The 27,392-nt window shown below is 44.7% G+C and overlaps 1 protein-coding gene across 3 annotated transcripts in view; it reads left to right on the top strand.

The window, feature by feature from the left end:
* Positions 1–26,414, top strand: part of SGIP1 (SH3GL interacting endocytic adaptor 1) — a 48,914-nt gene extending 22,500 nt beyond the window's left edge. Inside the window, exons 16-24 of one of the 3 annotated variants that reach the window (XM_075615888.1) lie at positions 1,748–1,804; positions 2,636–2,695; positions 10,760–10,871; positions 12,140–12,295; positions 14,074–14,206; positions 15,352–15,554; positions 16,544–16,608; positions 17,223–17,387; positions 21,729–26,414. In XM_075615888.1, the coding sequence (XP_075472003.1) occupies positions 1,748–1,804; positions 2,636–2,695; positions 10,760–10,871; positions 12,140–12,295; positions 14,074–14,206; positions 15,352–15,554; positions 16,544–16,608; positions 17,223–17,387; positions 21,729–21,751 (974 nt within the window). In that variant the 3' untranslated portion in view covers positions 21,752–26,414. The remainder of the gene's footprint in view (positions 1–1,747; positions 1,805–2,635; positions 2,696–10,759; positions 10,872–12,139; positions 12,296–14,073; positions 14,207–15,351; positions 15,555–16,543; positions 16,609–17,222; positions 17,388–21,728) is intronic. The other 2 variants (XM_075615889.1, XM_075615890.1) reach the window with 2 other exon arrangements.
* The last annotated feature ends 978 nt before the right edge of the window (positions 26,415–27,392 follow it).

Below are 27,392 nucleotides of genomic sequence, written 5' to 3'. Positions count from 1 at the left end.
CTGGCCTGAGCCGTGTCACACGCTTTAGCAGCGAGGAGTTTTAAACGTTTGGAAATATTACCATGGAAATCGAATTTAGAGAAACCTGAAATGTGCAGGAGTTTGTTTCAAAGAGTTTGTCAATAGCAAGCCCCTTTTCTGGGCGCTTATCTCATAAAACCTTTAGGTAGCAATATATTGTCCAATATGGCTCTTATTGATCATTGATATTCCGATGTAATGCTTGTATCCCTTCTCATTACTGCTTTGCTGCTGCTCCATCCCTTGTATTATCGGCTCACCTTTTTCCTAAAAAAAAAAAAAAAAAAAAACGTTATTTAGTAGAAAACCTAAATAGTTATTTTGAGCTTTTGTTTTTTTATTTGAAGTATCTTCTAGCATGCTAACTATCCTAAACGTGCTAGCTTGAAAATAGCTTGCACCGTAACGTGAAACAGAACTGGAAGAGTGCAGCAATTTTCTGTATTCAATAACATTGTATAAGCTGACGTGGATCTTCCGCCTCTGGAGCGATACGAGATCTCAAACTGAGTTCAGTTGTCTGAAAACTTCTAAATACTATTATTTATTTCATTTGGATAGAACCATTCATATACACCAACAATTTGCATACAGAGAGGTTATAAAACGGGCAGTAAGGATGCCTTGCAATGTGCTGTATACAAAACCTTTGGGAGAAATTGACCTTTGCCCCATAGTATTTTATAGTCCAGCAGTGGCCAACTCCAGTCCTCAAGGGCCACCACTAAACAGGTCAGGTTTTGAGGATATCTCTGCTTCAGCACAGCTGGCTCAATCAGTGGCCCAGTCTTCGATTGAGCTAGCTTTGCTGAAGCAGGGATATCCTTAAAACCTGACCTGTTGGTGTTGGCCCCTGTGGACTGGAGTTGGCCACTCCTGTTGTAATGCAAGGCTCCGGTTTAGTGCTAAACCTTGGTTGAACTTGAGCGCTATTCACTCACATTTGCCTTTCACGATCCTAATGCTTGGCACCGTAAAGGCAATCTGGCCCTACCTAACATTTCTCAGCATGTTCCAGATGGGGCACGTTGATGAATACAAATGCTGTACACGTTTTAAAGCCACGTTCCACTGTATTCTTAACCTAGCAAGGGTTGCGTAAAACCGAGGATAAGGATGGTTCCTCTGGAGCGCTCATTATAGCTGGCGTGATCCGGGAAGAATAACTTTTAAAGGGATTTTAGTTGGTTTTTAACCCTTTTTTGTACATCCCAAACCCTCCTTGACCTCGCACCTGTTGAATATTTCAGTTATTTCAAATAAGAAAACTTTGAGATGACATTTCAGAAGATGCAAAAAAAAATACAAATAGTTTGCATGAGATGGAAGTGCACATTTAATGATCTGTTACTTTGTTCCACATACACCGGTTTCACCATTTTTTTTAAAACGGGAGCCTTTGCATAATCACATTTAATTACATTAATCACATTCATTATTTTGTCTGCATTTGCCTTCAGTGATTGATTAATCCCACATTTCACCCTAACACCGCATCATAAATCTAGAACACGTTTCTTGTATGCAATTTACAGACACGCCTCGTCACATGACCTGGGTGTTTAGCCTCGTCTCGCTAAAAGACGTCTTCGTTTTTCCATATCCTTTCTTAATATTATTTTGTTATAATTTTATTGTTCTTTTTTTATGCATGGCTTAGGTTTTATTTGCCCTTTCATTTTTTTTATTTATTCATCCCATATTGCTTTGATCATGGTATCGGAAGACGATGCATTTGTTGAAAAGCTGCCCCCGTTTGACAGACGCTGTGAGACCGCTGCAGGTACTGCGCCCGTACAGGTGCCGCGAGTAAAATGGCATATTATAAGAAGCCAATGTCGGCTGTAAACTGGGGGACCCATTCCTGAATCGTAAATAAACATGTACAGGTGTTGCCAACAGTGTTGGACGTAAAACAGCGCGTTATTCCCTGCCCCTTTCTCGCACGCGGCTAATTCAAAACAATGGCCGCCCCCCCCCCCTGCTGGGGCGCTGTGTATATTCCCGCAGCCGCACGCCAGCTGGAAGAAAGCAGTTGGCTACATCTGTATTCCGGCACAGGGGCACGAAGCCCATAGCGACCCAAAGGACTCATCTGTCCATGGTCGTGAATATAAAAAGATGAGAGCTGGAGAGAGCGAGACGCGGCACATTGCGTGAGCGTTTCTTCGTGGCTTCACGGAAACGCAGAATAAGCGTGCGTTTCTTTAGAAATGTTTTAATGGGGGTAAAGTGAGTAAGTTTGAGGGGGTACAGTATGCGGATGGGCGCACCGCTAACCTCAAAATAACGCCCACTACATCCAAGACCTTTATTTTACAAAAGCGCAGAGGATTAAAGCACAAGGCGGCAGAAATGGAATTCGGCTTCTAAGCGGGAATTGGGAAAACGGTTTTATTTCAAGAGATGTACATCAAATATGAATGCAGGAACCTTTTTTTATTCATGCTTTTCAAGCCCTGTAATTATTTGTCATGCGATTTTAATCTGTTGCATTAATGGCTTGCAGTACCATTTCCCAACCCATTACTGTAGCATTTCCCTGCTCTGACTCACTGTGTCCTTCTCTCTCCTTCTAACCTTTTCCATCCCGCTTCAACTCCTGTCCACACAGAGAATGAACAGCCTTCCCTCATTTGGTTTGACAGAGGAAAGTTTTATTTGACTTTTGAAGGTAAGTAGTGCATAGCATACCAACCAAATCTGCCCACTTCCCTTGTATCTGCCCTCCAATTGCTCCTGCATACTGTAGAATCCATTTAGTTAACCCCTCCACTCTTGTGGGGGTTAAGCGATTGCTTGGCGGTCCCAGATCAAGGCAACTTGCGGCTGCTTTAAGAGGCCAAAGGTCACATTGGTGCTGTCCATGCAGCAATCCCACCCATATGTAGAACCCCTCACCTTACCTTAAAGACCATTCTATTTGAAATGCTATGGCTACTTAATCAATAACAAGTCCAACATTGATTTGCTTAATCCTGCCTTCCCTTCCCTTTCCTTATGAGGTAGAGGAAGGCCCCCCCCAAAAAAGAGCAGATTTTGCTTTTAATTTTAATTGGAAAGAACTGTGGATAAAACCTCCCCCCAGTTCTAAACAAAACTCACTTATTTTTCCAAGGAACTTATCTCTGTCAACAAGGGCTTCTTTCAGACTCTTCTGTGAACATCCTCATAGAGCAGGGCTGGGCAACTCCAGTCCTCAAGGGCCACCTAGCGGTCAGGGTTTCAGGATAGCCCTGCTTCAGCACAGGTGGCTCAATTCATCCCTGCTTCAGCCCAGATGGTTCAATTAGTCTCAGCTTCAGCACAGGTGGCTCAATCTTCGACTGAGCCACTGACTGAGTCACCTGTGCTGAACAGAGGTAGCCTGAAAGCCTGACCTGTAGGTGGGCCTTGAGGAGTGGAGTTGCTCACCCCTGTCCTAGAATGTAGAATGGGCAAGTAGAGGGGACACAGTCGGCCAACAGAGAGAAAACGTTGATTTAAAAAAAAATGGCTAGAAATGATACCTTTGCTGGCTGACTGACACACGGGCTTTCTGAGCAACTCAACTGGCGTGCTCAAGATTAGCAATTAAGGGGAATACTGACTGCAAAATTCCCAAATACACATTATTTTCCCTTTTTCCCCTCAGTGTAATTTGTTGATTAAACGTCATAAAATATGGACCAGATAGTGCACGGAAGTGTTTTCTTTTGTGCATTCTCCGATGGTCGTGTAACCCCCTCCTGGACACCATTAGTTTCCGGCATTCTTTAATAAGCTTGGTGAATCTTGGAAAAATAAATTGCAAAATTGCCATGTGTATATTATTCTGCGTAGAGAATCGTGCACCGTGGTACGTGTGGGATTTAATGCAACCCGTCTTGTTGAAATCACAACTGCATGTACAGAATGCATGTGCAACGCTAAAGCAAGTAACAGACTCTTAAAGATGGAAATATGTGAGCACCTGTGGTAATAAACCTGTTTTTTATTAAATACCAGTGAGATGCAGCATAGTGTGTACCAGTGAGATGCAGCGTGTACCAGTGAGAAGCAGCGCAGCGTGTGTACCAGTGAGATGCGATGCAGCGTGTGTACCAGTGAGATGCAGCTCGTGTATCAGTGAGATGCAGCGCAGCGTGTGTACCAGTGAGATGCAGCGTGTACCAGTGAGATGCAGCGTGTACCAGTGAGATGCAGCGTGTACCAGTGAGATGCAGCGTGTACCAGTGAGATGCAGCGTGTACCAGTGAGATGCAGCGTGTACCAGTGAGATGCAGCGTGTACCAGTGAGATGCAGCGTGGACCAGTGAGATGCAGCGTGTGTACCACCAGTGAGATGCAGCGTGTGTACCACCAGTGAGATGCAGCGTGTACCACCAGTGAGATGCAGCGTGTGTACCACCAGTGAGATGCAGCGTGTGTACCACCAGTGAGATGCAGCGTGTGTACCACCAGTGAGATGCAGCGTGTGTACCACCAGTGAGATGCAGCGTGTGTACCACCAGTGAGATGCAGCGTGTGTACCACCAGTGAGATGCAGCGTGTGTACCACCAGTGAGATGCAGCGTGTGTACCACCAGTGAGATGCAGCGTGTGTACCACCAGTGAGATGCAGCGTGTGTACCACCAGTGAGATGCAGCGTGTGTACCACCAGTGAGATGCAGCGTGTGTACCACCAGTGAGATGCAGCGTGTGTACCAGTGAGATGCAGCGCAGCGTGTGTACCAGTGAGATGCAGCGCAGCGTGTGTACCAGTGAGAAGCAGCGTGTGTACCAGTGAGATGCAGTGTGTGTACCACCAGTGAGATGCAGCGTGTGTACCACCAGTGAGATGCAGCGTGTGTACCACCAGTGAGATGCAGCGTGTGTACCACCAGTGAGATGCAGCGTGTGTACCACCAGTGAGATGCAGCGTGTGTACCACCAGTGAGATGCAGCGTGTGTACCAGTGAGATGCAGCGCGGCGTGTGTACCAGTGAGATGCAGCGCGGCGTGTGTACCAGTGAGATGCAGCGCGGCGTGTGTACCAGTGAGAAGCAGCGCAGCGTGTGTACCAGTGAGATGCAGCGCAGCGTGTGTACCAGTGAGAAGCAGCGCGGCGTGTGTACCAGTGAGAAGCAGCGTGTGCACCAGTGAGAAGCAGCGTGTGTACCAGTGAGATGCAGCGCAGCGTGTGTACCAGTGAGATGCAGCGTGTGTACCAGTGAGAAGCAGCGTGTGTACCAGTGAGATGCAGCGTGTGTACCAGTGAGATGCAGCGTGTGTACCAGTGAGATGCAGCGTGTGTACCAGTGAGATGCAGCGTGTGTACCAGTGAGAAGCAGCGTGTGTACCAGTGAGATGCAGCGTGTGTACCAGTGAGATGCAGCGCAGCGTGTGTACCAGTGAGATGCAGCGCAGCGTGTGTACCAGTGAGATGCAGCGTGTGTACCAGGGAGATGCAGCGTGTGTACCAGGGAGATGCAGCGTGTGTACCAGTGAGATGCAGCATGTGTACCAGTGAGATGCAGCGCGGCGTGTGTACCAGTGAGATGCAGCGCGGCGTGTGTACCAGTGAGAAGCAGCGCGGTGTGTGAACCAGTGAGAAGCAGCGCGGCGTGTGTACCAGTGAGATGCAGCGCGGCGTGTGTACCAGTGAGATGCAGCGTGTGTACCAGTGAGAAGCAGCGCGGTGTGTGTACCAGTGAGAAGCAGCGCGGCGTGTGTACCAGTGAGAAGCAGCGCGGCGTGTGTACCAGTGAGAAGCAGCGCGGCGTGTGTACCAGTGAGAAGCAGCGCGGCGTGTGTACCAGTGAGAAGCAGCGCGGCGTGTGTACCAGTGAGAAGCAGCGCGGCGTGTGTACCAGTGAGAAGCAGCGCGGCGTGTGTACCAGTGAGATGCAGCGTGTGTACCAGTGAGATGCAGCGCAGCGTGTGTACCAGTGAGAAGCAGCGCGGTGTGTGTACCAGTGAGAAGCAGCGTGTGTACCAGTGAGAAGCAGCGCGGCGTGTGTACCAGTGAGATGCAGCGTGTGTACCAGGGAGATGCAGCGTGTGTACCAGTGAGATGCAGCATGTGTACCAGTGAGATGCAGCGCGGAGTGTGTACCAGTGAGATGCAGCGCGGCGTGTGTACCAGTGAGAAGCAGCGCGGCGTGTGTACCAGTGAGAAGCAGTGCGGCGTGTGTACCAGTGAGAAGCAGCGCGGCGTGTGTACCAGTGAGATGCAGCGCGGCGTGTGTACCAGTGAGAAGCAGTGCGGCGTGTGTACCAGTGAGATGCAGCGTGTGTACCAGTGAGATGCAGCGCAGCGTGTGTACCAGTGAGAAGCAGCGCGGCGTGTGTACCAGTGAGATGCAGCGTGTGTACCAGTGAGATGCAGCGCAGCGTGTGTACCAGTGAGATGCAGCGTGTGTACCAGTGAGAAGCAGCGTGTGTACCACCAGTGAGAAGCAGCGCAGCGTGTGTACCAGTGAGATGCAGCGCAGCGTGTGTACCAGTGAGAAGCAGCGCGGCGTGTGTACCAGTGAAAAGCAGCGCGGTATGTGTACCAGTGAGAAGCAGCGCGGCGTGTGTACCAGTGAAAAGCAGCGCGGTATGTGTACCAGTGAGATGCAGCGTGTGTACCAGTGAGATGCAGCGTGTGTACCAGTGAGATGCAGCTCGTGTACCAGTGAGATGCAGCGCAGCGTGTGTACCAGTGAGATGCAGCGCAGCGTGTGTACCAGTGAGATGCAGCGCGACGTGTGTACCAGTGAGATGCAGCGCAGCGTGTGTACCAGTGAGATGCAGCGCAGCGTGTGTACCAGTGAGATGCAGCGCAGCGTGTGTACCAGTGAGATGCAGCGCAGCGTGTGTACCAGTGAGATGCAGCGCAGCGTGTGTACCAGTGAGATGCAGCGCAGCGTGTGTACCAGTGAGATGCAGCGCAGCGTGTGTACCAGTGAGATGCAGCGTGTGTACCAGTGAGATGCAGCATGTGTACCAGTGAGAAGCAGTGCGGCGTGTGTACCAGTGAGATGCAGTGCGGCGTGTGTACCAGTGAGATGCAGCGCAGCGTGTGTACCAGTGAGATGCAGCGCAGCGTGTGTACCAGTGAGAAGCAGCGCGGCGTGTGTACCAGTGAGATGCAGCGCGGCGTGTGTACCAGTGAGATGCAGCGTGTGTACCAGTGAGATGCAGCATGTGTACCAGTGAGAAGCAGCGTGTGTACCACCAGTGAGAAGCAGCGCAGCGTGTGTACCAGTGAGATGCAGCGCGGCGTGTGTACCAGTGAGAAGCAGCGCAGCGTGTGTACCAGTGAGAAGCAGCGCGGCGTGTGTACCAGTGAGATGCAGCGCGGCGTGTGTACCAGTGAGAAGCAGCGCGGCGTGTGTACCAGTGAGATGCAGCGTGTGTACCAGTGAGATGCAGCGCAGCGTGTGTACCAGTGAGATGCAGCGTGTGTACCAGTGAGAAGCAGCGTGTGTACCACCAGTGAGAAGCAGCGCAGCGTGTGTACCAGTGAGATGCAGCGCAGCGTGTGTACCAGTGAGAAGCAGCGCGGCGTGTGTACCAGTGAGATGCAGCGCAGCGTGTGTACCAGTGAGATGCAGCGTGTGTACCAGTGAGATGTAGCGCAGCGTGTGTACCAGTGAGATGCAGCGCAGCGTGTGTACCAGTGAGATGCAGCGTGTGTACCAGTGAGATGTAGCGCAGCGTGTGTACCAGTGAGATGCAGCGTGTGTACCAGTGAGATGTAGCGCAGCGTGTGTACCAGTGAGATGCAGCGCAGCGTGTGTACCAGTGAGATGCAGCGCAGCGTGTGTACCAGTGAGATGCAGCGTGTGTACCAGTGAGATGTAGCGCAGCGTGTGTACCAGTGAGATGCAGCGTGTGTACCAGTGAGAAGCAGCGCGGCGTGTGTACCAGTGAGATGCAGCGTGTGTACCAGTGAGGGAATGAGATCGAGCGGGCAAGTGGTAATGGAGCAACATGAGTTATTCATACACATCTCATAAATCTGGCCATGTGTGCACCGTGAGAGCTGCTGCTTTTGAAATGAGGGTTTGGTAGATGAGCAGAGAAGCTCACGTTTGAGCGCGTTTTGCTGAAGCTCTAGTTTTGTTTTCCCAACATTGTGATCTCTGTATAGAGTGTGAAACATTTGATGCCACGGCCAAGCGTATTCTGTTTGGAAGACCACCCTGGTAGCTAGATTTCCCAGTGTCATTACCTGGGACTCGCTCGCTATACCGCAGGATAAAGCGCTTCTCCTTTATAGTGGCTTAGACCAGCGGTGCTCAACTCCCGTCTTCAAGCTCCCACTTCCCTCTTCCCCCAGTGGGTCAGGGTTTCAGGATAGCCCTGCCTCAGCACAGGTTGCTCAATCAGTCCCTGCTTCAGCACAGATGGCTGAGTCTCAGTCTTTGACCTGTGCTGAAGCAGGGATATCCTAAAACCTGACCTGTTGGGTGGGCTTGAGGCCTGGAGTTGAGCCCCCCTGCGTTAGGCCAGCATCTCTGGATGTGATGAATCATATTGCACCCCATGCTGGGTTTTGGAATTGGTGCCGAGCTTCTCTTGTGTGATCTTTGCAAACTCTGGTGAATGAAACTCAGTCTCTATTGTGTTAGATCCAATTTCCTCCTGGAAAAATGATGCATTTTACATAATGACAACAATACAGCTACTGTACCTATAACCCGGCCGTAAGACATGCATAACCTGTGTACAGAAAATATTCCCGTGTTAGAAGAGGATTTTATCCAATTGCAATGTTGGCAAGTTTACCAGATGTGGGGAGATTGTGACACAAAGGCAGAATTATAATACACAACTGTAATGTAGATTTTAGTCTTTAGTATGGTGTATCCAGACGTAATTTAATTTACAGGCCAAATACATATTATCTTGGGAAATAAATTTAATTACTTGTCTTCCAATTAGCCTTCTGCTCTTTGTGGGACAGATTTGACCCACGTACCGCAAGTTGAAGACTGTGTGTGTGTGTGTGTGTGTGTGTGTGTGTGTGTGTTTACTTGTGTTCGGCTTTCCACAAAAGTGTAAAATGGCTGGCGTATTCCCTTATATAATATAACGGTGGTGTTGGTGGTTGACTTAAAAGCCTATGTTTATCTCCGTATTTGCACCTATAAAATACTCACACAGTAGACTTAAGTGTTGTCCGTGTGTCATAATTACCCTCTCAATTTGTGGCTTCCAATTTGGCTTTTCACCATACCATTCCCCATGACCTGAATAGTCTGTGTTGCACAGCCAGGAACCAGAAGTACAAAGGTACAGAATGTTTTCTGTACCGTTTCTCTGCGTCTCTGTGATTATATTCCTACGTAGGGACACACGCAGTACAGCTTTATGCAGCTACATGTTTTCGGACCTTCTAATAGCCATGTGCCGAGTCCTTTTTTTACATTTGTTTGTTCGGATGCCAAGGACATCTTGGGTACCACTCCAAATATTTGTTTTCCTGTCTGGGAGGATTTAAAGAGGCGGTGTTTCGTTCTATGCCGATTTGTAACTACATGTGAAAGGAGATATGACTGAAGTCCTTTCTAGATCTAGAACTTTGACCTTTCTAGGGAACGTCCCAAACCAGACTGGTTAGGACAGCAGAATGTCTTAAATTTGGGGGCCGCTGGTCTTTGTATGATTTTAAATAAGATGACAAGCTGGCCAGTCGACGTGAGATGCACAGGAAGAATAGGGAGAAGACAGAGACAAAGGATGTGAGAAAGAAATACATTATTTTTATCATTTGGGATATAACAAATACCCAGCTTATATACAGTAGTATAATTCTTGTATTAATATGGTGTTGTGCTGATCATAACTTCACTACGTCAGCCCTTTCATAGTGCTGTTTTATAGTGATCACAACAACAAACCCTAGTATATTTACTTGCCTTGTTTCAAAGTTGATAACTGTATATTGAGGGCTATCGATAAAGATGAGGAAATTGTTGCACCAAGAACCAGCAGATTTGCGTTCTGCCATCGGCAAACTAGCAAGAGGTGGGTTCCTAATGGCCACCAATGGTAGGAGGGGGAGGTGACATGGAGGATGTCCCTAGCTTTTGTCCTGTAAGGTGAAATGTTTGGGAGGTTGTATCATTGACCCCCAAGTACTTTCCCAAGGTCAGAGCTGCTCTGTACAGAACACTTCTACGCACTTGGCTTTTTCCCTATAAGGGGCAGTGTTTGTGGAGCTGGTAAATAAAGTGTCTCATGTAATGACATGACCTAAACAGGATTACAATGCAATGTCTTTATTGGGTTTTTTTTTAATGGTTTTATCCTAATTGGATAAGCATGCACATTTATACCATACTGATGTGACGAGAAGAAAAGCATTACAGAAACATAGATATGGTTTCCACGTCCTGAGCCATTATGGATGAATAAATACAATTTATATCACGATAAAGTAGTAAATTGCTCAACACAAATACATCAATAAAAATGATTGATTTTTCTAAGCAAGTGTATACATTTTCAGAGACAATATTTAGAAGGTTCCATAAAAAAAAGTCTAGAAGCAATGAAAAAACTGCCATGCAATTTGCTTTCAAATCTACCCAAATGCTTCCAGACGGAATTTGTTGTACTTTTATTTTATGATGCATCATTTAAAAGAAACATTTCCAAGAATGTCAGGTCTTCTAAGCCGCCTGCACAAGGCTAATGTTGCAATATATACTGTGCTTGTGTCTTACAATTGCTGAATTGTACACCCATAACGAGAGAAAGCAGCTGTAACTTCTCTTGCAGGGTCTTCCAGGGGACCGAGCCCGCTAACAATGGGGGCACAGGATACTCTGCCTGTCGCCGCAGCATTCACCGAAACGGTCAACACCTACTTCAAAGGGGCTGACCCCAATAAGTAAGTACCTTTTATCACATCACCCTGTGGCGCCTGTAATCTGACAGGTGTATCATTTCACTGTGTTTTTCTCGTGACCCGCAGTAAAACCCTTTCAGGTGGGTTTCTCCTGGCCCTTTTTTAGTTGGATTGATTTAATCAAAAGGGACAAAGGTCAGTGTCCGGGCTACAAAGCTGGGGCATCGCATAGCACAGGAGTGGGCCAACTCCAGTCCTCAAGGGCCACCAACAGGCCAGGTTTTCAGGATATCCCTGCTTCAGCACAGGTGGCTCAATCAGTGCTGAAGCAGGCTCTTCAACTAAGCCACTGATTGGGCCACCTGTGCTGAAGCAGACATATCCTGAAAACCTGACTTGTTGGTGGCCCTGGAGGACCAGACGTGGCCAGTCCTGGAATAACACTACATCTATCAAAGGAAATAAATGAAACTGGGCGTTTTTGTCAGGAACTTTTGGCGCAGCGGTTTTTACACAACGCAAACATTCCCCAGCGGCACAGTTAGAATTGTACATTTTCCATCCCTGGCGGCACAGTTAGAATTGTACATTTTCCGTCCCCAGCGGCACAGTTAGAATTGTACATTTTCCGTCCCCAGCGGCACAGTTAGAATTGTACATTTTCCGTCCCCGGCGGCACAGTTAGAATTGTACATTTTCCGTCCCTGGCGGCACAGTTAGAATTGTACATTTTCCGTCCCCTGCGGCACAGTTAGAATTGTACATTTTCCGTCCCTGGCGGCACAGTTAGAATTGTACATTTTCCATCCCCAGCGGCACAGTTAGAATTGTACATTTTCCGTCCCCAGCGGCACAGTTAGAATTGTACATTTTCCGTCCCCAGCGGCACAGTTAGAATTGTACATTTTCCGTCCCCAGCGGCACAGTTAGAATTGTACATTTTCCGTCCCCGGCGGCACAGTTAGAATTGTACATTTTCCGTCCCTGGCGGCACAGTTAGAATTGTACATTTTCCGTCCCCAGCGGCACAGTTAGAATTGTACATTTTCGGTCCCTGGTGGCCACTAACGGAGCTGCACATTTTTATAGAGATTCTCCAGAAATGTCGCCCGTCTTTGTACATGTCCACATTGTAGCATTTAAAATAATGACATTTCATTCCTCCCTTTTTAGGGAACGATGTTACCACCCATTTTATCATATTTATGAGTTGGCAAATATTAGAATGAGCAATTCTTGTGTCAACCTTTCATATAGGATTTGTACCCCTATATTATACATATATAATCAATGCTGTTCTTGTATTGTAGGTGTATAGTAAAGATCACCGGGGAAATGGTTTTGTCATTCCCAGCTGGTATCACGAGACACTTTTCTAACAATCCAGCACCCGCTGCTCTAACTTTCCGTATCACCAATTACAGCCGCTTAGAACATGTTCTGCCAAACCCACAACTTCTCTGCTGGTAAATGCACTTCGGTTCTTTGTACACAGTATGGGGGGTGTTAGTATGGGGGGTGTTAGTATGGGGGGTGTTATTTCTGTGTATGGGTGAGAATTCCTGAGCGGCCATATTAGCAGCATATGAAAATAATCTTAAATGCGCAATTTGCTTCAGCCTGTCGGAACTGATCGTTTATAGCGCGTTGTGGCCGTTTAGTGTTCGGGTCTTGGGCTCTGATCCACGATGGGGCGCTAAGCTGTAGCGCGCCTCGGCTCCCGTTAGAAGAATAGGAGACAAAGCTGGCTAAAGCATGGCACCTTTTTGTGGATCTGGGCCTAAGGCGGGTAATATTCAACAGTCCCATCTTTCCCCTATCGGATGTACCCTTCAAGGGCATAATGTAAGTACCAAACATACCATTTGTTAAGGGGGGTAGAAGGGGGAAGGGGCAGTGCTGGGGGGGGAAGGGGCAGTGCTGGGGGGGGAAGGGGCAGTGCTGGGGGGGAAGGGGCAGTGCTGGGGGGGAAGGGGCAGTGCTGGGGGGGAAGGGGCAGTGCTGGGGGGGAAGGGGCAGTGCTGGGGGGGAAGGGGCAGTGCTAGGGGGGAAGGGGCAGTGCTGGGGGGGAAGGGGCAGTGCTAGGGGGGAAGGGGCAGTGCTAGGGGGGAAGGGGCAGTGCTAGGGGGAGGGGAAGGGCAGTGCTAGGGGGCAGACTTTTTTTTATTTTTTATTTTAAAGGTAAGCGCAGTTTTACATACCCACGAATTGAACTCAGAATCACACATTAAGTAGCTATACTGTTTTAAATCTTCCTCCATGGGATGGCACATTTTCTCATATAAGCATTTTTATGGGTTTTTTTTTTTTTTGCTTTGCAATATGCCCCTTGAGCAGTGAAGATTTAAATGAGTGTTTCAAAGCCTGAGTAGAAAAGCTAGTATAATACACTTCAGATTTCATTATAAATCGGGTTAGGTGCCCATCTGACATGAGTTACAGTACTCTGGAGTCATAAAGTTCGGCTTTGCACGTCTCTGTCTCTCTCTCTCTCCGTCTCTCTCTCTCTCCGTCTCTCTCTCTCTCTCTCCGTCTCTCTCTCTCTCTCTCCGTCTCTCTCTCTCTCTCTCTCCGTCTCTCTCTCTCTCTCTCTCTCTCTCTCTCCGTCTCTCTCTCTCTCTCCGTCTCTCTCTCTCTCTCTCTCTCCGTCTCTCTCTCTCTCCGTCTCTCTCTCTCTCTCTCTCTCTCCGTCTCTCTCTCCGTCTCTCTCTCTCTCTCTCTCTCTCTCCGTCTCTCTCTCTCTCCGTCTCTCTCTCTCCGTCTCTCTCTCTCTCCGTCTCTCTCTCTCCGTCTCTCTCTCTCCGCCTCTCTCTCTCTCTCCGCCTCTCTCTCTCTCTCCGCCTCTCTCTCTCTCTCTCCGCCTCTCTCTCTCTCTCTCCGCCTCTCTCTCTCCGCCTCTCTCTCTCCGCCTCTCTCTCTCTCTCCGCCTCTCTCTCTCTCTCCGCCTCTCTCTCTCTCTCCGCCTCTCTCTCTCTCTCCGCCTCTCTCTCTCTCTCCGCCTCTCTCTCTCTCTCCGCCTCTCTCTCTCTCTCCGCCTCTCTCTCTCTCTGCCTCTCTCTGCCGCTCTCGCTCTCTCTCTCTCTCTCTCTCTCTCCATCGCTCTCGCTCTCTCTCTCTCTGCCTCTCTCTCCCGCTCTCGCTCTCTCTCCGTCGCTCTCTCTCTCTCTCCGTCTCTCTGATCATAGCCAGAAATGCTGTTTTGAAGAAACTAAAAAATGGTGTAAACTTGCTTTTCTAAAACCAGTGAGAGTGCGCAGTCTGCTCCCAACGCAAAGGAGTTCTGGGTCAACATGCCAAATCTGATGACTCATCTGAAAAAAGTATCCGATCAGAAGCCGCAAGCAACATATTATAATGTAGACATGCTCAAATATCAGGTAATCGCCACAACACGGAGGGTACTGCCATTTATTCTGACCAAGCTTCATATAATGCAATTTTAGATCATTATATTATTTCACCATTTTGCAAGTATGTGTAACGTGTACCATATATATTTACATCACCTCAACTTACACGTGCATTTTAGTATGAAAAATGTAGCTTAGCTCCTGCTAGTTTCATACTAGTTGCTTGAGCAGCTGAGCGTTCACAGGCTGGTAGTTTAATAGCCCTGGTCTAAACCATAAAGGAGCAGATCCATTAGGAAAACGCCAGTTTTCGTCCGCTGCACCTCTTGTATCCCCCGTGACAGCCCGACATAGGAAGACCGTAAACATTTACAGACTCAGTTGTAGAGTTTCTTATAAGATTTGTTAAATATTTCACTGTGTTCAGTGCTTTTTGGGGGGGGAATTAAAATATGTCCAGTGAATAAAAGGAACAAATTTAAAAGGTATGTTACACATATATTCATTGGCTAGAAGGGATCTGTTTTTTTATTTCCTGAAAATAGCCAAGAAGGACAGTGTGGGCTATTTGCTGAACTTGGGGGCATTGCTGTGTTAAGACGCTCTGATGCTGTGCCCACTGGGGTTTTACATCTCATACATTCCCAATATGGAACAGGATGACTTGAGTTCAGGTGGAAGTGTCAGACTAGAGATGCGTTCTTTTAAAAGTAATCAGAGGTGCTGGAATAACTAAAAAAATATGGGGTTTAACAGGATTGGTCATTTACTGTATATTCATTCTGTGATTTGTAATGGTCAATTATATTCCCTTTCTCGTTGTGCTAATTTCTGTCCTCTTCCCAAACAGCCCTGTATGTGAAACCACGGCATTTTAGTATGCTTCCTTGCATACTTCTGATGTACAATAAATATCTTCATCTTTCCAGTGGCTTTAACAGCATCATTTTAAGGGTTACCTGTTACTACCCCTGTAGAATTTATACTGTAATGGAGTGGAGTGTAGAAAAAGATGATCCGACTAGAACCCACCAATTGTGCAGCTACGATTCTCCTCTTTTAAAGACAAATAGAAAAAGTGGAGCCGTGGCCTCGTGGATTGGTTTTAGAGTAAATTGGCGAGAGAGAGAGAGATTGAGATCCTCTTCCTAAGCCCCTCTTTCTTTTGTAAGGTATCTGCTCAAGGTCTTCAGTCTACTCCACTGAACCTTGCGGTGAGCTGGCGATGTGAACCTACCAGCACGGATCTAAGAATAGACTACAAGTATAACCCAGAAGCAATGACGACCCCAGTAGCTCTGAACAACGTCCAGTTCGTTATACCCATAGATGGAGGGGTAACAAAACTTCAGGCTGTCCTTCCACCTGCAGTCTGGTATGCTAAAATATATCATGTTTATAATGAGCTTTCTGACCATCTTCTCTGGTGTTGCATCTGCTGCTTCCAGCTTCACAATGGTGGAACCATGAAACCGTACCCAAGGTTTCTTGTACTTCCTTAATCCAGGGTTAGATACACGGGGTGTATACTTGAGCAGACCAAAGCCTTTGAATTATTCTTGTAACATGCAAGCAGAGACTTTGTATTTTCTTATAAAATGTGTTACCAGGAAGTAATACATTGAGAGTTTCCTCTCGATTTCAAGTATGTCCAGGGCACAGGAGTTATGACAATACATGGCTATGTGCACAGAGGTTATACGTTCTATTTACAGTCGTTTCATGGACCGTTATGGGCGTACATATGTAATGGTTACAGAGCAGAGACTGCTGAAGTGTCACACTGTGAATAATCCTAATCGGCCTACAATGTAAACACTGTTACACAGCAGGGGTGCGCAGCACGCAATTTTGTAAGGGGGCGCCACGCTTAAACAGGCCCCGCGCTCTTCCTCACAACATTTAAATTGCTTGCCGGGGGAGAGTGCGGGGCCTATGTAAGTGTCGCTTACCGGCTTCTCCTTACACGTCGCCATGACAATGCGGTGGCAAATGGTAACGTGGCGTCACAGCGAGATGCCGGAGAGAAAAGAGGGGCGCGAGCAGGTTGGAGACCAGGCATGGGGGCGCGGCTTTAAAAGTTTGTGCACCCCAGATTCGCAGCATAGGAGACACGAACATTGATTCTTTCAAGAAATGTTGAGCTTGTTTGTAGCATGTGCAAGAGCCCTGGGTTGCATTCTCGCATGGATGTTAATATACATGAGTGTACCTGCATGTGCTCTTGGGCAAGCTGTCTTTTCTAATTGTGTATAAATACTCATGTGAGCTGATGTTTGGGAACATTTAGATCCCACCATTTTACACCCAGCTCCTGCGTGAACGGTCCATGGATCTGGCATATTTTTTGTTTCTCACTTTTAGGAGCGCTGAACAGCAACGGATATTATGGAAGATACCGGAAATCTCTCAGAAATCTGAAAATGGAGGTAATGTGAAAGCACTGTGCGCGCACGTAGTAAGAAGGTCTAATCGCGACACTGGTTTCAACATTGGCAAACCGTTCTATATTGTTTGGATTAACAATACTCGAATGTTTATAGACGTGCAGTGTCCGATTTCCTGTTAGGCCCGGGCCTATGGTGGCAAAATGTGCCGCCCGCGTATGCGTTTGCCGCGCTCTCAGGCCTACCGGACCTAATGGGAAGGCACTTGCCAGCGTCAAATGACGCCGCGGACGTCACGAAAGTGGCATCACACGGCGTCTCGTTGCCATGGCAACGTGACATCGCGTTTCCATGGCAACACGCCGCCGTGCAACGTCCGCTGCGTCATTTGACGCTGGGATGCCAAGGAGCAGGAGGGCGGCAGACACGGGCAAGTGCCCAGGGGGACGGATTTTGAAATCCGCCGCTGGGCATGTGGTAAATATTCGCTTTTGAGACTTCACAATTTGTCCTAATGGATGTGCTTAAAACAGACAGTAGTCAAATAGCCATGTGACGTCTCCCCGACTTCAGTTTTGTGGATCCCTACTGTTCAGGGTTACTTACTGTGGTTCAAACATCCACCGTTCTCATCATGTTCTCTTGGTCTCCTGAAGGTGTCGGGTCTTTGCTTGCAAGGTTCCAACTATCAGAAGGCCCAAACAAACCAGCCCCCCTCGCCGTACAGTTCACCAGTGAAGGAACCACGCTGTCTGGCTGTGACATTGATCTTGTGGGCGCAGGATACAGATTCTCACTTGTTAAAAAGAGGTTTGCAGCAGGTAGGACTTACTGCATAAAAACGCTGTTCTGCAATGAATTGTGCTTCCTCTTAAAAGTATTTTAACTTGTCTTTGTGACTAAGAAACCACATAATCATTGTAATACACATGTATCATTTATAATGCATGATGCCGTGTATGTAATGTAAGCAAAGCACAAACAATGTGTGAGATGGTCAGAAAAATGTGCAGAATAATCAGCATTATACGTAATTACGGGAATCTCCCGGTTTCTTCTAAATAGGAACCATAGAATAAATCCATTTGTATAGATAATGTCCCGGGGCGGCCTGTGGATCTGCTCCGTGTCTTGGTTAGCGCCACCTCGCGCTCTCGGAAGTTATTTGAAATCCAGCGCTGGGTACATTCCTTTATTGTAATATTAAAAAGATGCTGCTGTACTGAAACCTGGGGAACCAGTGGCATGCGAGACGGTAAAGTGGCGGCCTTGCTAAAGATGCAATGGGAAGAAGAGTGGCAAGGATATATAATCAGAAATCAATAGGGGCGAGGTGAAGAAAGGGGCAGTGGTTACAAATACGTCCCTGATTGATTAATAGGGGGTTCTAGCTTGTGAACTATAGAGAAACCCCCGCTACTGCTTGCAATAGTGAATTAATAATGATGGGTGTAGGTGCTGATGGGGCAATATAAGAATCATAAACAATGGAGCAAAGAACCCCAGTAGAGCACTCATACACTGTGTGTATATAGCGGGGTATATTCCCTATGGGTATGGAGGACAGAACCCCAGTAGAGCACTCATACACTGTGTGTATATAGCGGGGTATATTCCCTGTGGGTATGGAGGACAGAATCCCAGTAGAGCACTCATACACTGTGTTGAGATGATGTTGTGAATTTAAAACTAAACTTTATTAGAAACATAGTAAAACAATGGGGATTAAAATAGGATTAAACTCTCTATCACTACGCTTAATTACCTAAGGGATATGATAGTCCCCAGGTAGGTAGTCGTTATTGAAGTGTTGCTTGAGTACACTAGCCCCCAGCCACCTTAATTAGGGAAGCCTGGGGGAAAGCTAGATTGAGGGATTATAAATACTATTCTTATATGGAATGCCAATTATATACTTGTAGTGCATTGGTGCAATAGTATTGAAATGACACTGCTAATGGTGGGTTGATTGCACAGCCTGTAGTTGGCAATAGAGTGTCATTTAAATCTTGATAAGATAATGCACCTATGTTGCCTTAGGGTTAAATGAACAGTGTAAATTACTGCCCCAAGGATACACAGCAGCTATAGCTCTAGGTCATATAGTTTAGACCTCTAGCTCTAGCTGATATTGCACAGTGTAGTTATAATAAAGTGTGCTGCACTTCTAAAACCTGTTGCTAACTGCAGTAGGTGATAGATTAAATAGAGCACCGTATAGACAAATGGTGGCAGTTGCTATATAATCTGCCCCAGACTGAAGGGTGTGCTATTTAACCATATAAGATTGTGAACTGACTTAATCAGTTGATTGAAATAAACATAATCTCTGATATAGAGCACCATGTGTATACTGATTGCTATACCTGGAAATCCCTGTATGGGAATTACTGTGCAGAGTAGTTGGTGTATAAGTGTAAAAACAATTCCGCTCAGCAAGTGTAGAACATGAACAGTACCTTAACAGCCCTGATTAGAGCTACTCTGCTGTAACAGTGAATGGTAGTGAACACACTGGCCATGATTAAGCACTACTAGCGAAACGTGCATGTCGGCAGAACTCCTCAGTTAGGTGCAGGCACTGAGCCCTCTGACACAGACGCTGCTATCTATGCTTAATGACAGAGCAGGCAGCGCTGAGACTCAGCTCCTGCACAGTTTACACTCCTGTATTACCCGATGGTCTAATGGAGCTTTCTTTTCTAGGGATTATATATATCTATACTGACAAGCTATACAGCAGCTGTAGAGTATACTTACCTGTGCTGTTGCTCACTACCATTCACTGTTACAGCAGAGTAGCTCTTATCAGGGCTGTTAAGGTACTGTTCATGTTCTACGCTTGCTGAGCTGAATTGTTTTTACACTTATACACCAACTACTCTGCACAGTAATTCCCATAGAGGGATTTCCAGGTATAGCAATCAGAGATTATGTTTATTTCAATCTACTGATTAAGTCAGTTCACAATCTTATGTTTCAATTTTTTTTAATTGTTATTCACACATCATATCAGTTTATACATTTCCGACTCATCAACAATGAGTGGAGTACAATTATACATGCAGTCACATGTATTTACAGGTTTAATAACACTTAATTTATCAAGAAACTTACATATTTGTTCTGACTGTATGGCTCCCCATACCTGCATGGGTTAGATGAGGGTGACCTCAGATGCATTTATATCCTTGAATTTGTCCACTCTTTGGGTTCGCCAGTTTGGTATGAAAGGGATAGAGGAAGAGAAAAAGAATAGAAAGTAAGAAGGGGAGGGTGGGGGGGTGGTAGGTATGGCTTGAGCGTGCAGAGCCTTAGATTTTCTGCTATTCTTTAATTATTTGCTACTTCCTTTTCCATTGTTTCTCTGCACTAGAGGATGAGCTGGGGATTAGGCTAGGCTGGGGACCACAATTCCCAAACTTTGTGAAATTTTTCCACTTTTTGGGAGAGCTGGGCCGATAGTAGCTCCATGATTTTGACCTCTCTGAGCCTTTTGTTGACCGTTTGTAGTTCACAATCTTATACGGTTAAATAGCACACCCTTCAGGTCTGGGGCAGATTATATAGCAACTGCCACCATTTGTCTATACGGTGCTCTATTTAATCTATCACCTACTGCAGTTAGCAACAGGTTTTAGACGCGCAGCACACTTTATTATAACTACACTGTGCAATATCAGCTAGAGCTAGAGGTCTAAACTATATGACATAGAGCTATAGCTGCTGTGTATCCTTGGGGCAGTAATTTACACTGTTCATTTAACCCTAAGGCAGCGTAGGTGCATTATCTTATCAAGATTTAAATGACACTCTATTGCCAACTACAGGCTGTGCAATCAACCCACCATTAGCAGTGTCATTTCAATACTATTGCACCGATGCACTACAAGTACTGTATATAATTGGCATTCCATATAAGAATAGTATTTATAATCCCTCAATCTAGCTTTCCCCCAGGCTTCCCTAATTAAGGTGGCTGGGGGCTAGTGTACTCAAACTACACTTCAATAACGACTACCTACCTGGGGACTATCATATCCCTTAGGTAATTAAGTGTGGTAATACAGAGTTTAATCCTATTTTAATCCCCATTGTTTTACTATGTTTCTAATAAAGTTTCGTTTTAAATTCACAACATCATCTCAACACAGTGTATGAGTGCTCTACTGGGGTTCTGTCCTCCCATTGTTACTGATACCCATAGGGAATATACCCCGCTATATACACACAGTGTATGAGTGCTCTACTGGGATTCTGTCCTCCATACCCACAGGGAATATACCCCGCTATATACACACAGTGTATGAGTGCTCTACTGGGGTTCTAGCCTCCATACCCATAGGGAATATACCCCGCTATATACACACAGTGTATGAGTGCTCTACTGGGGTTCTAGCCTCCATACCCATAGGGAATATACCCCGCTATATACACACAGTGTATGAGTGCTCTACTGGGGTTCTTTCCTCCATTGTTTATGGTTCTAGCTTGTGCCAAAACTTCAACGCTCCATCCACTTTCAGTAATCATTGCTGTCTAGACTAGGAGTGGCCAACTCCAGTCCTCCGGTTTTCAGCATATCCCTGCTTCAGCACAGGTGACTCAGTCTTCGACTGAGCCACCTGTGCTGAAGCACGGATATCCCGAAAACCAGAGCAGTCCTTAAGAGCTGCCAACAGAAATTGGCCACCCCATGTCTAGATAAATAGGGGGAGTGGGAAATACCCATATTAGAGTATAATAAATGAATGTGACCGGCAGGAACGAGGATTCCTCTGGCTGCTTCTATCATCCAGTACCAAACTAATGATCCGCCCGGTGAAATCTGTTGGAGGAAGTATACTTTCCCTGTGTCACATGCTCACCGTGACTGAATGACCAACTAACGCAAATAACCTGTTCAAATAATACTCTGATAGCACAAATAACGGCAAGTTGAGTAAGATTAGAGTAGTGAATGAATTTTCCACGCAATGAAAACTGGCTCGCTGGATGTTTCGGAAACGGTCTATGTTGATGCTATCTATCTCCTATCTATCTGTCTCTGTCTGTCTATCTATCTATCTTGGTATGGACAGTGGTAGATGTAATGTTTCTTGAGCTGCCACAGTTTCTTACCACTAATCAGATAATAACCTTTTTTTTTTTTTTCTTTTAAGGAAAATTCTTGGCTGATATCTAATGGAAGTTTTATGCACGTGGAACAATCTAAATAAAGAAGTGATGTTCACCAAACAGGTTTTAACTATAAGCTAATGAACATGAACTATATTTGGTACTTGGACCATTTCTGTTGGAAGTGCATCAACTGCTGTATACGCATTTTCTTCAGAAACCATGTTGACCAGTCCTGCAGTATTTAATTCTAGATGTAACATTGTTAATGGTTTTAAAATGTAATTATCGTATTTGTAAATTGTACTTATTCCAGTAAGGCTGTATTTTGGCAGTTAGACACTCGTTTCAACATTTTACCATTGATAAATGGATGTAATTTAAACTGTTCTGAGAATCTAGTCGTACTGTTGAATGGCAGACTGCTTACAGATAGATTTTTGTGTATATATAGAATTGAATCTACAATATCAATAGCTGATAAAGGGGGTGCCTCGGACGAGATCAGAACCCGTTCCCCGAATCCCTGGCTGCGCAGACGACGATGATAATCGTTAGAGCGCGCGCCAAACATGCAAATGGGTTAGAAAAATACCTTTAATGACAGTGTTGCAACAAAAAGCAAGGCTAGTAATATACATTCAATAACAAAACCTTTCTTTGTAGTACAAACAGGGACAATGGACTTAAAGCAAACTCGTATGGACCCCAAATCAAAGCGGATATAATTAGTAGGTGATGAGCCAGTGCCAATGCACTATAAGCCCTGGTATAGAAGGGTTAAGGCTAGCTACGCCATTTTAATTGGCCATTTTTTTTTAAATGGCATGCACTAATCCATGAAATCCATTTTCTTAGAAAAGTTGTCCGCTTTAAGGTAAAAACTTGATTTATTTCTGTCCCATGGGGACAAAAAAAAATTCTTTTCTTTGGTTCCACTGAAATTGAATGCTTATATGATGCTTGTGTTGATCTGTTGATTAATGATGGCATCATAATTACTTTCTGAACAAAAAGCAAAAACAAATGCTATTTCCCTACAGATTCTAGGATTGATCAGCCGTTTTATCACTACTAAATAAGATTAAATAAAGATTGTGAAAACCCTGCAAAGCATTTGGTTATTGTGGAAACATTAAAAGTTCAAAAAATTATTTAAAAATACTTTGTCTGATTTTTTTTTAATTTTTTTTTTCATTTTTTATCCCCTAGAGGCACCGACAACGTTCATTAAACCCTATTAAACTGCCACTGCCTTTATTTCACTTTGGTCCTAAGAGAGACTCTCTTTAAATGTAGCGTCAATGTTAAACGTGTGTCTCGGTATATATGTATATACATTTATTCACGTACGTATATTGGCTTAGGAATTATGCAAAATATTATGACTTCTTTTCCGAGGCAGGAAGGAGCAGTCTTGGATGAGTGTTGTTACTCTCCTTTTTGATAGTGGATCTCAGAAGGAAGAGGATAGGTGTGTGCTATTAAATAATTAGTTTTGCTTCCATATTGAGTGCGGATCCACGGAACACACTTGTGTGCTGCAGCTTCATGTATCCTTCCGGCAACAGGTGACATCACAAATCCAAGATGGCTCTTCCCTGACATTAATGAGAAACTAATGGAACCTCATTAATCTTTCTTTTATATTTCGGGTATTTTTTTCCAGCTCCAAAAATGCTTCTACACTTAAATATTGTAAGATTGCTTTTTCAGAAAGTGTGTAAATCGCCTTCTGTTTGATCGCTTGAGGGGCTAGTCCAATCTTAAATGTAGCCACATCTTTTTCCAAAGGGCTATTAACTGACTACTTACTACATCAGAGCTCGGAAGCCTCACGCTAAATAATAGCACTTTGATGTCAGGTGAAGAGCTGGGCTGCACTCTTTCTAAAGTTTTGTTAACAGAAGGCTCTGTAAACATTCACATCTTTTTCTGTTTCCATTGTATAGATGAATACAGAAACAAAATCTATAGAAAGGACAGCAATAGACTCGCATGGCCCCTGCTTTCATTGTATAGCTATTTTGAAGGGCAGTTAATTGGGAGTAGGAAGTGGAGCCATACTCGTGTATAATGTTCTATTATTACGCAAGACATTAAAATATCTCTACTTTGAGCATCAACTGATTTCAAATACATTTTATTTGCCACTCAAGTCCTGAAGGGTCACCAGCAGGTCAGGGTTTCAGGACATCCCTGCTTCAGCACAGCTGGGTCAATTAGTCCCTGCTTCAGAACAGGTGACTGGTATAGACCACTGAAGCAGTACTGCAATGCATCCATGACAAGACGGGTCTATTTATTTTGCAATGCAGGTCCATGCAAAACGATTCATTTTATATCATAGAAATATCCTTTGCACGAGAAAGGTGCAAAATTACAATAAAGCAGAAATTTAGAGTAATTGTCAGAAGCTGCGTTTTAATAAATACTGGTCATCATCATTATGTGACCTCTTCCGTCCCTATTAATCATCCGGTACAGTCACATGACTATTTGATTAACTCTTTCTGTCTTGTGATGCTGTATCATTCTCTGTATAAGGGATAACGCGGATCATTAATAACACCATTCCATTTGCTATGCGTGCACAGTGTGCCCTGCTTCTATTACACACGATCTGCTAAACCACCATCAAAAGTGCAGAATACAATTCTTTAAATACCCGGATCCGTGCTGAAATAACTCTGCGTGATTTAGACAAGTGATGAGTTAGAAACCGCTACACACGATGCAGAATCCCCGGCCTCGGAAGCAGGTTTGAGAGATCATGCTACGCAAGGACTCTCATGAGTATAACACAAAACTACTTTTAGTTGTATCATTTATTTTTTACCTGGTTTCCTAGTTATACATACAAGTTCGTGTCGGGCTCGTTAATTGATGGAGCCATCAAACCCTCCCAGTCTGCATTGCCAATGTCACTATTTTCTGAACTGGTCCTCTCTTGTTTTCCAACACTAGATTGCTGATCTTTAAAACTATGTTCAATCCACGTGTAGATCGTCTTTCATTTCGGATGGCAAATTGTGCTGATATTCTGTTTTAGCCTAATGCAGGCGTGTCCAACTCCAGTCCTCAAGGGCCACCAACAGGCCAGATATTGAGGATGTCCCTGCTTCAGCACAGGTGGCTCAGTCATTCTGACTGAGCCACTTATTGAGACAGCTGTGCTGAAGCAAGGAGATCCTTAAAACGTGGCCCTTGAGGACTGGAGTTGGCCACCTCTGCTCATTCTGTAGTGTAACAAAAACTCACATATCCAGTTGAAGTTCCTTTTATTGTTGACGAAGTAATGGCAAACATGACTAATGTACAGTAGTATTAGTTGAAGTAGTTTATTAATGCTGCAGCAGAGGATTTTTTTTTTAATCCTAATTATATATTTTAATACTACATGTACTATGCGCCCATATGTGAATATTCTGAATGATGTACTTTAGAAAAAATATTCTGTTGCATCATGAAATGAACAAGTTTAAGGTACATTGTAACAATTTATTTGTTTTACGCACGAGAACATTTGTATATGTATTTATTAACCTGATGTCTTGTGTACATGTAAAAAAGGAATATAAGTTGTATATGTTTACATTATAAATCCAGATACACAACTTACTGTAAAATACAAATACATAAATTATATCTTTAAACTGGTCCTCAAATAGCTCATTTGCACTAAAGTTTTCCATCTCTTATGTTATTTTTTTTTTTTTTTTAATAACTGGAATGGTAATTAATCGCCAGTCAAACCTCTGTCTTTTTTTCTTTTTTTCCCCATAAATGTAATCTTTAGGTATTCCGATGTTGTATATTACGATGATGGTGGTTGGAGGTTGATCAGTGTCTAACTCCGGTTTTGCTAACATTGTTAACTGACATGCATTATAATTGCAATGTTCTCATTGGGTAACATTTCACAACTAAACCCTTGCACTGAAGTAACGTCCTACGTTTGCTATTAAATGTTCTTCTGGCGAAAGGAGATTGATTTGAAGTGGTCTTTGGTAAAACAAGGTTTGTTTTGCTGTAAATGGAGAAAATGTAATACACTTGCTCAATTCTGTGGGTATATGTCAGCGTTGGAAATAAGTACTTAATAGTGTGTAATATGGCTTGTTCTGGCTTTAGAAGTAGATATTTAATTATGACCATCATTCAATATTTTAAAGCCAATTTAACTCCTTAGCTCCCAGACTGGCAGACATCCTCTGTCAGCGAACGTGGTAATTATCGCTCGATGATCAATTAAATATCTATAAATGTGCGGCCGGTAAAAACAACATCCTGTAAAGATGGCGTGGAGAAAAATACTCTACATCAGCATATGTTAAATTAAAGAACCACTTGAGAATCGCAACTAGACTGCAAACCTTTCCTTGCGACAACTCGAGAGTATTTTATGGCTGGGTTAGGTGCATGTAAATAAAGTAAAGTTATGTTTGTGAACATACTGATTTTGATTTATTTTACGAGGTTTTTTTTTTTATAATATAAATACTGATTTTTAAAACGTCAACTTGATAACCCCATAATCCATTTCATTAACCCCGGTATGCAAACAGAAAAATGAAACGACGCGTCCCCATTTTAGAGTAATGCCTTCATGCAGGATTAAATTACTGGTTATGTTGTCATTTAAATGTTTATTTATTCAAATAAAAATATGAAAAAATGGCTTGCATTTCTTGCTCCGTTTTTGTTATCAACGTGTCCTTAAAAACTCCGTGGGGGCGAAACAATAGCGGTACTGCTACAAAACAAGTCCACATTTCTTAAACGTTGGAATAAAGTTGGACTGTATTTGAGAAAAATGTAAGCAATGTATATGCTGTAAAGGTGGGGAAGGGGGTTAAAATAAATCCCATTCGTTAAAAAAAAGTGGAATATTACAAGTGTAAATAAAAAAAAATGTTGGTACTTTGCGTGTGAAAATAAAACCACCCTTGTATCATCATGTCCTGTGGCCGCTGTGTCTTGGCACCAAGCAGATCAGTGGGATGTGGTGTGAATAGTTCAATCATATTGGACTTTATGTTTATTTTGCATCTTTAAAGGTGCAATCTCATGTAGCCGGTCAAACATTTTGTAACATATAAGAATATGATTAGCTTAGGGAAACCAATCTAACCGTTTTGAAAACAAAAGGTTAGCTCATTTTATTTCTCTAGAAATGAATGACGACAAATTGCATTTTGTAGGGGCCTCTGACACTCACCTATTCAATGCAGTGTTTTCTTTCCCATCCTGTCCTTGATTAGAGAACCAATCAAAATAAGCGGAAGCAGGTGCTGCCTGCGCCAACTCTTTAAACACACGCAGGTGTCACACGGAGCAGCCAGAACAAAAATAAAATCTCTCCCAAGTCTCCGCTCGCCATGTTTACAAACTTTAAATAAATACTTCAGAGTGCTACATTTTCGTGAGAAAGGCGTGAATCGTTCCACTTCCGGTGCAGGCCTCCATTCAGGGCTGCAGCGTGAGAGCGGACCGCAGGTGACGTCGGACGCAACGACAGGACGGCACAGTCCTCGCCCGGTAACTGCACAAGCTCCCAAATCCTCTCTAATGCACCCTGACCATCTTATCCACCTCGTTGATGAGTTTTTAATATATTTCTGTTTGTGGGTGCAACTGGGCATCTTACCTTCCCCAGTTTATTCTAACATACTACACTATATTTGTTCTGTTTCTCTTCTTTTTTT

This window comes from Ascaphus truei, chromosome 10 (genome assembly GCF_040206685.1).
Source record: "Ascaphus truei isolate aAscTru1 chromosome 10, aAscTru1.hap1, whole genome shotgun sequence".
NCBI lineage: Eukaryota > Metazoa > Chordata > Amphibia > Anura > Ascaphidae > Ascaphus > Ascaphus truei.
This window is presented reverse-complemented; position numbering and strand designations above follow the sequence as displayed.